The sequence below is a fragment of the Herpailurus yagouaroundi genome, unplaced genomic scaffold, assembly GCF_014898765.1.
Source record: "Herpailurus yagouaroundi ecotype Mexico unplaced genomic scaffold, PumYag 184, whole genome shotgun sequence".
In the NCBI taxonomy this organism is placed as follows: domain Eukaryota; kingdom Metazoa; phylum Chordata; class Mammalia; order Carnivora; family Felidae; genus Herpailurus; species Herpailurus yagouaroundi.
The window spans coordinates 36,763,014-36,775,156 of NW_024412415.1; the positions used below are offsets into that span (position 1 = coordinate 36,763,014).

The 12,143-nt window shown below is 38.4% G+C and overlaps 1 protein-coding gene across 3 annotated transcripts in view; it reads left to right on the top strand.

Moving 5' to 3' along the window:
* Positions 1–12: 12 nt before the first annotated feature.
* Positions 13–12,143, top strand: part of LOC121041954 (transmembrane protein 202-like) — a 48,649-nt gene continuing 36,518 nt past the window's right edge. The window contains exons 1-3 of one of the 3 annotated variants that reach the window (XM_040493190.1): positions 13–323; positions 1,468–1,612; positions 1,782–1,884. In XM_040493190.1, the coding sequence (XP_040349124.1) occupies positions 1,484–1,612; positions 1,782–1,884 (232 nt within the window). In that variant the 5' untranslated portion in view covers positions 13–323; positions 1,468–1,483. Of the gene's footprint in view, positions 1,885–3,063; positions 5,340–12,143 lie in introns of those variants that run through there. The other 2 variants (XR_005795935.1, XR_005795934.1) reach the window with 2 other exon arrangements.

Sequence of the window (12,143 nt, forward strand, 5' to 3'; positions counted from 1 at the left end):
CAGCTGAGCGGCGCCCGCGTGACTATCGGCGTGCCACGTGACCGGCCGACACCCCTCCCCCCCTCCCCTCTTACGCCGCGACCCCGGAGGACCAGCTCCCAGCCCCTCCTCTCACGGAGCGGTGCGGCGGTGACGAAGACCGCCCCGCGGCCGCGCCTCGGGCGACCTGGAGCTAGTAGGCGCGGGCGCCGGGTGGGAGGGTGGCGTGGGCGAGCGGGAAAGGGACAGTCTCCCAGGCTGAAGCGCGAACGAGATGGGAGGTGGAGGACGTCCTGGGCCCAGAGAACTTCAGAAGCAGAAACGCTGAAGGATGAAAACCACAGGTGGTGGTGATGTGAAATGCTGGGGGGCGGAAAGGGGCTGGAATTGGAGAGTCTGACTGGCTCTGCTTGACAGTTATCACGAGATCACAAAAATGTGACGTATTTATGACTGGAAAGAATCTGTACTTTTCAGAGCGAGCTGGAGGCATCCCATTCCCCGCTTCTAGCGTGGGCTCTTGCCCTGATGGTTGATAATCTCTTAGTAATTGCCCCCAAGTCCCCTCCCCCCCAAACAGTATATACTTACTGCAAGCATTTAGACATTGCTTAGACTTTGGGTGCAAAATTGGGAATACCCAGAGATAAAGACAGGCCCCTGCAGGGGCTTACATAGCAATCCCAAGAGTCAGCACTTTGTTTTGTGGACAATTGAAAATCATCCCAAAGACTTGGCCTTTTAGCAATCTCACGTTGAATGGTTGCATGGATAAACTAGTTAAGGGGCCCTTTTTTATTGCAAGTGGAAGATAATGACAGCTTGAACAGCTGTACAGCAGCAAGAGGACTGTAGATCCAGGAAATAGTGGGTATCCAGAATCGGAGGGGTAAATACAAGAGCAGCAGGTCGAAGTGTGATTTCAGGACTGAGCATGTGGGAAGGCACTCCTTTATGTGATATTCAACGTGTACGAAGGGAAAGGAGTCATTTACTTAAGTCACAGAATGAAGGAGCTGAACTGTGAATAAAGAGATTGTAAAAATTACTAATGAAAATACAAAGATTTTTCTTGAGAGAATATTTTAAACATATTATCCTCTAAGAAATACATCAATCAGAAAAGTAATGAACAACCATTAAAAACTTAAAGTCATAATCCATGTAAATGTTTAGAAACCAGATAGAGATAGTAGCAAAAATTAAAATTAAAGTTATTTAACAGTGTGAATTCTTTAAATTAATATATAGACATTGCCATCAATTTTAACAGATGAATAACAAGAATAAGGACATAGATAATCTAGTATATGATATTTGGTTGTTTTTTGCTATTTTTCCTTTTATTAAAGAGAGCTTGTTAAATGAATGAAACATAATTTAATTTCATATCTATAGCTTCTAATAAAATTAGTTTACATTATCAGAAAAAGAATTCACTATCAGACAATGTGTCCAGAATTTTGATTCATACACTCATCATTGTAGAAGCAGAGAGGAGGGAATGACTAAATTTTGCCTGGGGAAGTCTTTCACAAAGGAGGTGACTTTCCAGCTGGCTCCTAAAGCAAGAGTTTGCCAACCAGGGAAGGGGAGCATGGGCAAAGCACAGAGGAGTGAAAAAAGATGGCATGTAGGTATACCTGCTTTTTGAAAGTTGTTATTAAGCCACTTTGCTTTTATGAAAAACCTCCATCACATCAGTACCTGTTTTGCCAAAGAAATCTGGAGGATTTTCGTTTTTACAAAAAAAAAAAAAAAAAAGCAAAAAGTGAAAATAGTGTTCAGTGTTTGCTTTGCAGCAAGCCATTATAGAGGCAGTGTGTGCCCAAAGCAGAAAGAGTGGCCGTGTCAAGCCCCTTCCCTGGGAACTATGCTCAGCCGCCACACCTTTGAACCGTGTCTGTGAGCATCTGGGCTTTCTCTCCATTTATTTGGGGCCTCCATTAGCAAGATGTGTCCAAAGGTATCAGAAAAGCCTCAGAGAGATTATTTTTTTGGTCTGGGAATACTCAAATTAAAATTTTCCATATAAATTAAGGGTAATTGCTGCTGCTTTGCTTTGCACTATTTTGATTTATGAAAGGTTTCATAGGAATGCTTTACTTTATTTTTTTTTAGTTTTTTTTAATTAATTTATTTTTGAGAGACAGAGAGAGAGAGAGAGAGAGGGAGAGAGAGGGAGCGGGGGAGGGGCAGAGAGGGAGAGAGAGAATCTCGAGAACACTCTGCACTGTCAGCACAGAGCCCGACGCAGGGCTCGAACTCACAAACCATGAGATCATGACCTGAGCCAAAACCAAGAGTCGGACACTTAACCGACTGAGCCACCCAGGCGCCCCAGGAATGCTCTACTTTTAGATAGTGGGGAACCTGTATTAAGGATAGGGCTTATGGGGATAGCAAAAGGAGATTTGCCATGATTATCTCACTTTTACCATACTCTCTTCTTGGAATGCCTTTCCCACCTCCCACTCACACTCCACCTACTTGAAAGTCTAAACTTACATTTTTACTATCCTGTAAATCTCTGACTTCTCAGACTTGGGTAAAATCCCATAACCCTTTGAGCTTATCTCCATTAGAGCACTTATGTCATAGTATTGTAATTGCTTGTCCATTTGTCTGTCTTCTCTGCTAGAGTAAAAGCTCCTTAAGCACAGGTTCTGTGTTCACTTCTGTATTCCTAGCCCCAGGCACACTGTCTAGGACATAGCTCGATAAAGACTTGTTAAATGAACACCTACAGGACTCTGAATATCTTTTCTACAGTTTCGCATCTACTTACCCTTCAGGCCTTTGCCTAGACCAGACCAGCATGTATGCTGTGACTGGGGTACAAGTGTGCTGAGACAGTGATCCTCTCAATCCTTAGGGTGGCCAGGCAGAGCCTGGGGCAGCTAGGCATCCTAGCCAGTCACCTCCAGCTAAGAGCCATCTCCTACATGTGCTCTGAGAAACTTTGAGAAGCACTCAGACATCACTTCCTTTTGGGTGCTTCTTTATGGCACTGTCACTTTATCTTCTTTACTTGTTGGTGTCCCCCAGAAACCACATGCTGAGTGAGTGGTATCTTTTTCACAGTGGTATCCTTACTGCCTGAGCCAGGATTCTGCATGTGGTAAGTGCTCAACAAATATTTGTTGAAAGAATGAATAAATGAGGAAGCATTTGTATTAACTTTTTAAAGATAGTCAGAATTTCAATGTGTAGACGAAAAGCAGTCCATGGAGAAGGGCTACAAATTTGAGGAGAACTTCATCTAATTTGTTTGATTCAGGATCCAGAAGGTCCTAGAACAGTGTCTGGCTCACAGACACTTAATGAATATTTTTGAATGAAGAGAATGAACCTAAGCAGAGATCTCTAAAGAATCTGGAGTGCTATGGGGGTGTGAGCAGTTCTGTTTGTCTAGACTCAATAGTGCATGAAGAGAAATACTGATAAAAATGTTTGTTTCCCCTTTACCATAGGCGCTATTTGATTAAGGCTCCTGCCTACTTTAAGCTTACATCTAGGTCAGATAAACTCATGGGAAAACATCAGAAATCCTATCCAGGTTGGGTCAGCAGCCTCTGATGTTGGGATTTTTTTAGACCAAAAAAGGGCAAATTTATATAGTTAGGATCGTTATGTGGTGTTTAAGGCCTTTTCAATAGGGACCCCTTTTGCTTAAACTGCATCCTGCTCCAGGCAACCTGATGGCTTCTCTGGCCTAGGATTATCTTGGCTCCAGTCTGATCTCTTAGGCCTTTATGCCTATAGCCTCAGTGGTTATAAATGCTCATGCTGGCCATAACCACAGACATAATCTGAAACCCCCTTTAGGGAGGTGGGGCACCAATGAAACCTTAAACTAGTTATGTAAGTCCTTTAGAGAAAATCATTCAGACCCTTTGCCCACTGGAATTCCCCAGTTGGCCCTAATATTTATCACTCATTTCCTTGCCTTCTTCCCATTCTCCTCCTGCCTGGGTCTATTCTCCTTCCTTGACTAATAGGCTATAGACTCCAAGAAACCTAGAGCACAAACCCCTTCAACTTTCCTGTTCTTTGGCCATCTATTAACGTTTGACTTCAGGAAACATTACTGGCATATTACTGTGAATCAGATTTCCAAAATGTCCAATATCACCGATGCTATGGGTAGACCTCTTTGTGGTAAGAGCACAGTTAAAATGTCTTACTTATGTTGGGAGTGCCTTTTGGATCTTTCTCTTGGATTTTTTTTCCTTCCTGGGATTGATTATCCTTCTTTGAATTTTTCTGCCACAGAAAATGCCTTGGGGCTTCCTCCCACTTGGGAGAGAACTGGAGAGAGGAGTCAGGAGGTGTCCAGAAGAAGGGAGGAGTGGAACATGATGCAGGATGTAGGCTAGGCAGAAGGAATCCTGTGGCCCCAAGGTAGTAATGCCTAGCTCACCTGTGTAGAGTATTCATTCAAGATCTGGGTCAAGGCCCTGGCTACAGTGTTCCTTGGCCTGGAGTATCCTCAGCATGTCTCTTCCATAGGGACTTGGGTTATAACCACATTAGGCAGTTGGCCAAAATTCAATGGTTTGAATATTCTGCTCCTGGCCTCATACTATCATGAATAAAGATCAAGCATTCATGAAATTCCAGAGAAAGATTCAACTCTTAACAAAGATCTTAGGGAGAGACACTATATTACTGAACTCAAATCAATATATGCTGTTTGGGAAAAAAAAAAAAACAATATATAGTTTTCAAACATACAAACCTATGCATGGTTAGATACATACTATAGTGTATGTTTGAAATCTGATATACAAACAGTATATATTTACTGTTCGTAATGTATGTTTGAAAACTATTTAATCCTCTTTTGTAAATGTTTGCTTGAATTAAAACAACAGAACAACCTCCTTGGCACCCCCAAAAGGGATACAGAGATCTAGGGGAGAATTCTGGGAGGCATAAATGTTTAGAGCTAGATATGATCTTCGAAATTATCTAAGTTACTTCTCATTTAAGATAAAAGAACTGAGAACCAGCGAGGTAAAGTTGAAGTGCTATTCCTCAAGAACAAGAATAGGATGTTGTTCATAGTGAAACTTCCAGCACTTAGCACAGTGAATGTACATTGTAAGTGCTCAGTAAATTTTTGTCAAATGACAAAATCCATTCCTTGATACACATAATACAGTGCTTTTCATGCAGTAGGCACACCAATAAATTTTTATATTGCAGTTACCCAACCAGCTGCAAATATAGCCAGAGAGTGGTAAGGCTGGAACCAGACCACAGATGTGTGGCCTTCCTAACTGGGACTCTCTCTACCCCACTGGATTGTGCCTCTGGAAATGCCTGCAGTCATCTAGTCTCCTGGGAATTGAATGCAGTTTAATCATGGAGTCCACTAAGCCTACATCTTGTTCTTAGCCCACTGCCTTATTCTAGAAAGGAACGATCATTGAATTTGAATGTGCATGGCAACTTTCAATTAACCTTAGAGCTAGAAAGAAGCAACGATGCAAGTAATAAAGTCACTGTGTTTGGCCAATTTTTCTCTCCCTTGACAGCTGACTTCCTAAAGTTTGCTTAGGAAAACAATAAAATCCATTTATCTTCCTTGAGTCCACATTAGGCAGATAGTGGGAGGAGGCCAGTGGAAGGATAAAGAATTGTTCAAATTCAACAAGTGAACATACAAGTAATTATGAGGTAATTAGAGCTCTATCCATGCAGTCAAAGGTCAAATAAACAGTGATCCTTCCAATTACTATGAGTGATAATACGTAATATAAGAATGCTTCAAAAATTAAAATGATTCTTCATGTTCTACGTGCAAAAAGTTAAACACTTACTATTCGTATCAGAGTTCTATTAGTTGTGAGGAAGAAAACTCCAACTAGCTCAACAGCGGGGAGTTAATCATCTTCACAAGCATCTAGATATAAGAAGGTAGCTATAGCCAAGGTCAAATAGGCTGTAATATCTATTAGGAATCAAGGTTACCCTGTGGTCTCTCAGGACCCATCCAGACTCTCATCTCCACCCCTGCATCTGTTTCATTCTCCTTATCTCCCTAATTTATTCCCTCAGTATTCCAGTTTTCAGTTCTCCAGAGACAGGATATGATTAGTCCCGCTAGGAAGAGATGTCGTTCTTGATCATAACAGCTGTGGCTGTTGGTAAGACATGGCAGTCATCTAACCCACAGATGATCAAAACTCCTATCTTTGAACAGATGCTAGTGAAGGAATAGATTCACTTAGAAGGGACTCTATGGGGAGGTAATGACTGTCATTACTTTATTATAAAAGCAATATATATTTATTTTTTAAAATTCAAAAAGCACAATATTGTATGTAGAAGGATGACTCTCAGTTCACAAACTCAGCTACACAGGAATTACAGTTTTCTTTTCCAGAATACCTCATGACCCAACCACCTGATCTGCTGGGTTCACCATCATCCTCCCCTGAAAGATAGGGGCACCTGGGTGGCTCAGTCGGTTAAGCGTCCAACTTCGGCTCAGCTCATGATCTCACAGTTCGTGAGTTCAAGCCCCACATCAGGCTCTGTGCCAATAGCTGAGAGCCTGGAGCCTGCTTCTAATCCTGTGTCGCCCTCTCTCTGCCCCACCCCCACTTGTGCCTGCACTCTCTCTCAAAAATAAATAATAAACATTAAAAAAAATTTTTTTAAAGCCAGAAAGATAAAGACTACTGGCACTTTAGTACAAATTTATAAATATATATGTGCAATTTTAAAAATATATACACATGTTTATATTTTTTCTGGTTTTAATATTTTATGGTCAAAGAACATGTCCTGTAAGAATTCTACTTTTTCCTTCTCATCACAAGAAAAAAAATGTAACTATGCTGATGGATGTTAACCAGACTATTGTGATGATCGTTTTGCAATAATACAAATATCAAATCATGAAGTTGTACACCTAAACTAATGTTGTATGTCAGTTATACCTCAAAAAATGAAAAAAAAAGAATTCCACTTTTTGGAACTTAGTAATATTTGGTTTTTGACAGTTTTTCTCAATGTCTTATAGACATTTTCTTTTAAGTTTTAAGTTTATTTATTTATTTTGAGAGGGGTGGGGAGAGGGAGAGAGATAATCCCAAACAGACTCCAGGCTGACAGCACAGAGCCCGATGTGGGGCTCAAACTCACAAACTGTGAGATCATGACCTGAGCTGAAACCATATATATGACAAAGTATGTATGGTTATTTCTGTATAAGACCATTTCCTATGCGCATACATCCATAATCTCTAACAACAAAAAATGACAGCGTGATATAACTATTGCCATGCTCTCATCTTTCAGTTAACAATGTATTATGACAAGTGAAATAAGTCAGAGAAAGGCAAATACCATATGATTTCACTCATACGTGGAACTTAAGAAACAAAACAAATGAGCAAAGAGAAAAAGACAGGCAAACCAAGAAACAGACTTCTTAACCATAGAGAACAAACTGATGGTTACTGGAGGTGAGGTGGGGAGGGGGGGATTGGGTTATATAGGTGATGGGGATTAAGGAGTGCACTTGTGATGAGCACCGGCTGTTGTATGGAAGTGCTGAATCACTATATGGTACACCTGAAACTAATATTTGCACTGTATGTTAACTGGAACTTAAATAAAATATTTTTAAAAACCAATATATTATGTAAAAGCTAATATTCTAGGGGGGTCCCCCAGTTTTATAGAGACATAGTTACATACAGCACTCTATAGGTTTAGGTTGTATGGCATAATGACATATATATCATGCAATGATTACCACAATAAGTTTAGTTAATGTCCATCATCTCATATAGATACATATAATATATATTTTTTTCCCTTGTCATGAGAACTCTTAGGATCTACTCCCTTAATGACTTTCATATATATCATACAGCAGTATTAACTTTAGTCAACATATTGTACATTGCAACCCTAGGATTTATTTCTTATAACTGGAAGTTTGTGCCTTTGGCCACCTTCATCCAATTTCCCCTCCCTCTACTCCCTGTAATATTCTGTTTTTAAAAGCAAAATAATAATAATAATAATAATAATAATAATAATAATAATAATGGTAGCTAACATGCACTAACATACTTATCATGTGCTGGACACCATTCTAAGGGCTCTACCTATGTTAATTTATTTAAGCCTCACGATAACTTTATATTTGATATATGTAGATGCTCTTATTATTCTCAGTTTATAGATAAGGACATTTGAATTGAATGGTTAAAGTTCCATAATTGTGAAGCTTCCATAATTAATTAGTCAGTTCCCATTAATGCACATTTAGGTTGCTTCCAAATTTTCTCACTTATAAGCAATACTACAATGACCATCATTGAGGATATTGGTTGCCAAGCCAGCATCTATTTTCATCCTATCCCACCATTAATACCTTGTTTTCACTTGGAAGTTTCATCCTTCAGTTCTGTACCTTGGATGAGATTGACCACAGTCCTAGGCCTTTCCTGGCTTAAGCCATATAATTCCCTCTCACTCTCTGTAAATACTTGGAAACATGGAATAAATATTGACATTCTCGCCAGTAATGTGTGAAAATGCTCATTTAATCAATCTTTTTCAATATTAGTATTATCCTTTCATTGCTACTGTTAATATCTTAAACTTAATTGTAAATATATGTATAATGAAATTGGTAAGTAAGATCTAGCAAAACAGAAACAGCATACATGGCATACATGTCATTATAGAAAAAGAAAAAGCTGAAAGAAAACTGGATCATTCTGGCAAATAAGAGGGAAAGAGGAGGAAACAAGAATATGTATTTAACAGAAAATACAAAGAATGAGGATAGGACTAAGCCGAATCAATCTAAACTATCATCACATATGTAAATAGGTTAAATTCCGCTAATCAGAGACAAAGACTCAGATTGTGCAAAGAACCGTCTAAATGTTGTTGATAGAAGACATTTATTTTTTTAAGTTTTTGTTTTTTTTTCTGAGAGAAAAGTGAGAGGGGCACAAAGAGGGAGAGAGAATCTGAAGCAGACTCTGCACTGTCAGCACAGAGCCCAACATGGGACTTGAACTTACAAACCATGAGATCATGACCTGAGCTGAAGTCAAACACTTAACCGACTGAGCTACCCAAGCACCCCAATTAGAGACATTTAAAATGGTACCAAAATGTCAATCTATGACAAAGTAGGCAAAAATATATAATGAGAAAAAGACAGTCTCCTCAATAAATGGTGCTGGGAAATCTGGACAGCTATGTGGAAAAGAATGAAACTGGACCACTTCCTAATACCATACACAAAAATAAGCTCAAAAGGGATGAAAGACCTAGATGTGAGAACTGAAACCATAAAAATCCTAGAAGAAAACATAGGCAGTAATCTATTTGATGTCAGCCATTGCAACTTCTTACTAGACATGTCTCCAAAAGTAAGGGAAACAAAAGCAAAAATAAACTATTGGGACAACATCAAAATAAAAAGCTTCTGTACAGTGAAGGAAACCATCAACAAAACAAAAAGACAATCTACTGAATGGGAGAAGATATTTGCAAATGATATATCTGATAAGGAATTTATATTCAAAATGTATAAAGAAATTATACAACTCAACACTAAAAAACAATGTGATTTAAAAATGGGCAGAGGACTTGAATAGCGATCTTTCCAAAGAAGATATACAGATTTCCAACAGACACATGAAAAGATGCTCAACATCACTAATCAGCAGGGAAATGCAAAATCAAAACCACAATGAGATATCACCTTACACCTGTAAAATGGCTAAAATAAAAAAAGATAAATAACAAGTGTTTGCAAGGATGTGGAGAAAAGGGAACCCTTGTGCTCTGTTAGTGGGAATATAAATCAGCACAGCCACTGTGGAAAACAGTATAGAGCTTCCTCAAAAAATTTTAAACAAATACTATGTGATCCAATAATTCCATTACTGGGTATTTACTCAAAGAAAATGAAAGCACTAATTTGAGAATATATGTGCACCCCTATATTTATCGCAGCATTATTTACAATAGCCAGAATAGGGAAGCAACCTAAGTGTCTTTTGACAGATAAATCAATGAAGAAGATATCACACACACACACACACACACACACACACACACACACACCTTTATACATTTTATTTAAATATCACTAAGACCGGGGCGCCTGGGTGGTTAAACGTCCAATTCCTAGTGTCAGCCCAGGTCATGATCTCACAGTTCGTCAGTTCAAGCCCCACATTGGGCTCTGCACTGTCAGCGTAGAGTCTGCTTTGGATTATCTCTCTCCCTCTCCCTCTGTCTCTTCCCCTTCAAAATGCATAAATAAACTTAAAAAAAATTTAAAATGTCTATAGAACATTGAGAAAACTCAAAAAACCTCAAATATTACTAAGTTCCAAAAAGTGGGACTTTTTTTTTCATTTTTTGAGGTATAATTGACATATAACATTAGTTTTAGGTGCACAACTTAATGATTTGATATTTGTATTATTGCAAAATGGTCCTTACAATAGTCCAGTTAACATCCATCAGCATACATAGTTACATTTTTCCCTTGTGATGAGAAGGAAGAAGTAGAATTTATAGGACATGTTCTTTGACCATAATATATTAAAACTGGAAAAAAATCTAAACGTGTTTATATTTTTTAAATTCTGAATAATTCTTGGGTCAACTATAAAAACAAATACTCCTAGAAGTATATCAGAAGAATAACAGATGTCTTTTATTTCTTTTTGTTGTCTCATTGTTGAGGCTAAGACTTCTAGTACTATGTTAAATAGTAATGGTGAGAATGGACATCCCTGTCTTGTTCCTGACCTTAGGGGAAAAGCTCTCAGTCTTTCCGCATTGAGGATGATATTAGCTGTGGATCTTTCATATATGGATTTGATGATCTTGAGTTATGTTCCATCTCAACTTACTTTGTTAAGGGTTTTTATCAAGAATGGGTGCTGTATTTTGTCATATGCTTTTTCTCCATCTATTGAGAGGATCATATGTTTCTTACTCTTTTACTAATGTGGTGTATTATGTTGACTGATTTGCAAATATTGAGCCACCTCTGCAGCACAGGAATAAATCCCACCTCATCATGATGAATAATTTCTTTTAATGTACTGTTTAACTCGATTTGCTAGTATCTTGAGAATGTTTGCATCCATGTTCATTGGGGATATTGGCCTATAAATTCTTCTTTTTGGTGGGGTCTTTGTCTGGTTTTGGAATCAAGGTAATGCTGGCCTTGTAGAAAGAATTGAGGAGTTTTCCTTCCATTTCAATTTTTTGGAACAGTTTGAGTAAAATAGGTATTTACTCTTTTTTAAATGTCTGGTAGAATTTCCCTGGGAAGCCATCTGTCCCTGGGCTTTTGTTTGCTGGGAGATTTTTTTTATTACTGATTCAGTATCTTTGCTGTTTATAGGTCTGTTCAAATTTTCTGTTTCTTCCTGTTTCAGTTTTGGTAGTTTGTATGTTTCTAGGAATTAGTCTATTCTTACAGATTGCCCCTGTTTGTTAGCATAGAAGTGAAACATTCACTGTTCACAGATGACATGACATTTCTACTCTGTGTAGAAAACCTGGAAGACTCCACAAAAAACATTAGTTGCTAGAACTAATATATGAATTCAGCAAAGTCACAGGATATAAAATCAATGTACAGAAATCTGTTGCATTTTTATTCCCCAGTAATGAAGCAGCAGAAAAAGAAATCAAGGAATCAATCCCATTTACAATTGCACCCAAAACAATAAGATACCTAGGAATAAACCTAATCAAAGAGGTAAAAGATCTGTACTCTGAAAACTATAGAACACTTGTGAAAGAAATTGAAGACCACACAAAAAAATGGGAAAACTTTCCATACTCATGGATTGGAAGAGCAAACATTGTTAAAATGTCTATACTACCCAAAGCAATCTACACATTTAGTGTAATCCCTATCAAAATACCACTGGCATTTTTCACAGAGCTAGAACAAACAATCCTCAAATTTGTATGGAACCACAAAAGACTCCAAATAGCCAAAACAATCCTAAAACAGAAAAGCAAAGCTGGAGGCATCATGATTCTGCACTTCAAGCTATATTACAAAGCTGTAGTAATCAAGACGTATGGTACTGGCACAAAAAGAGACACATTGATCAATGGAACAGAACAGAAAACCCAGA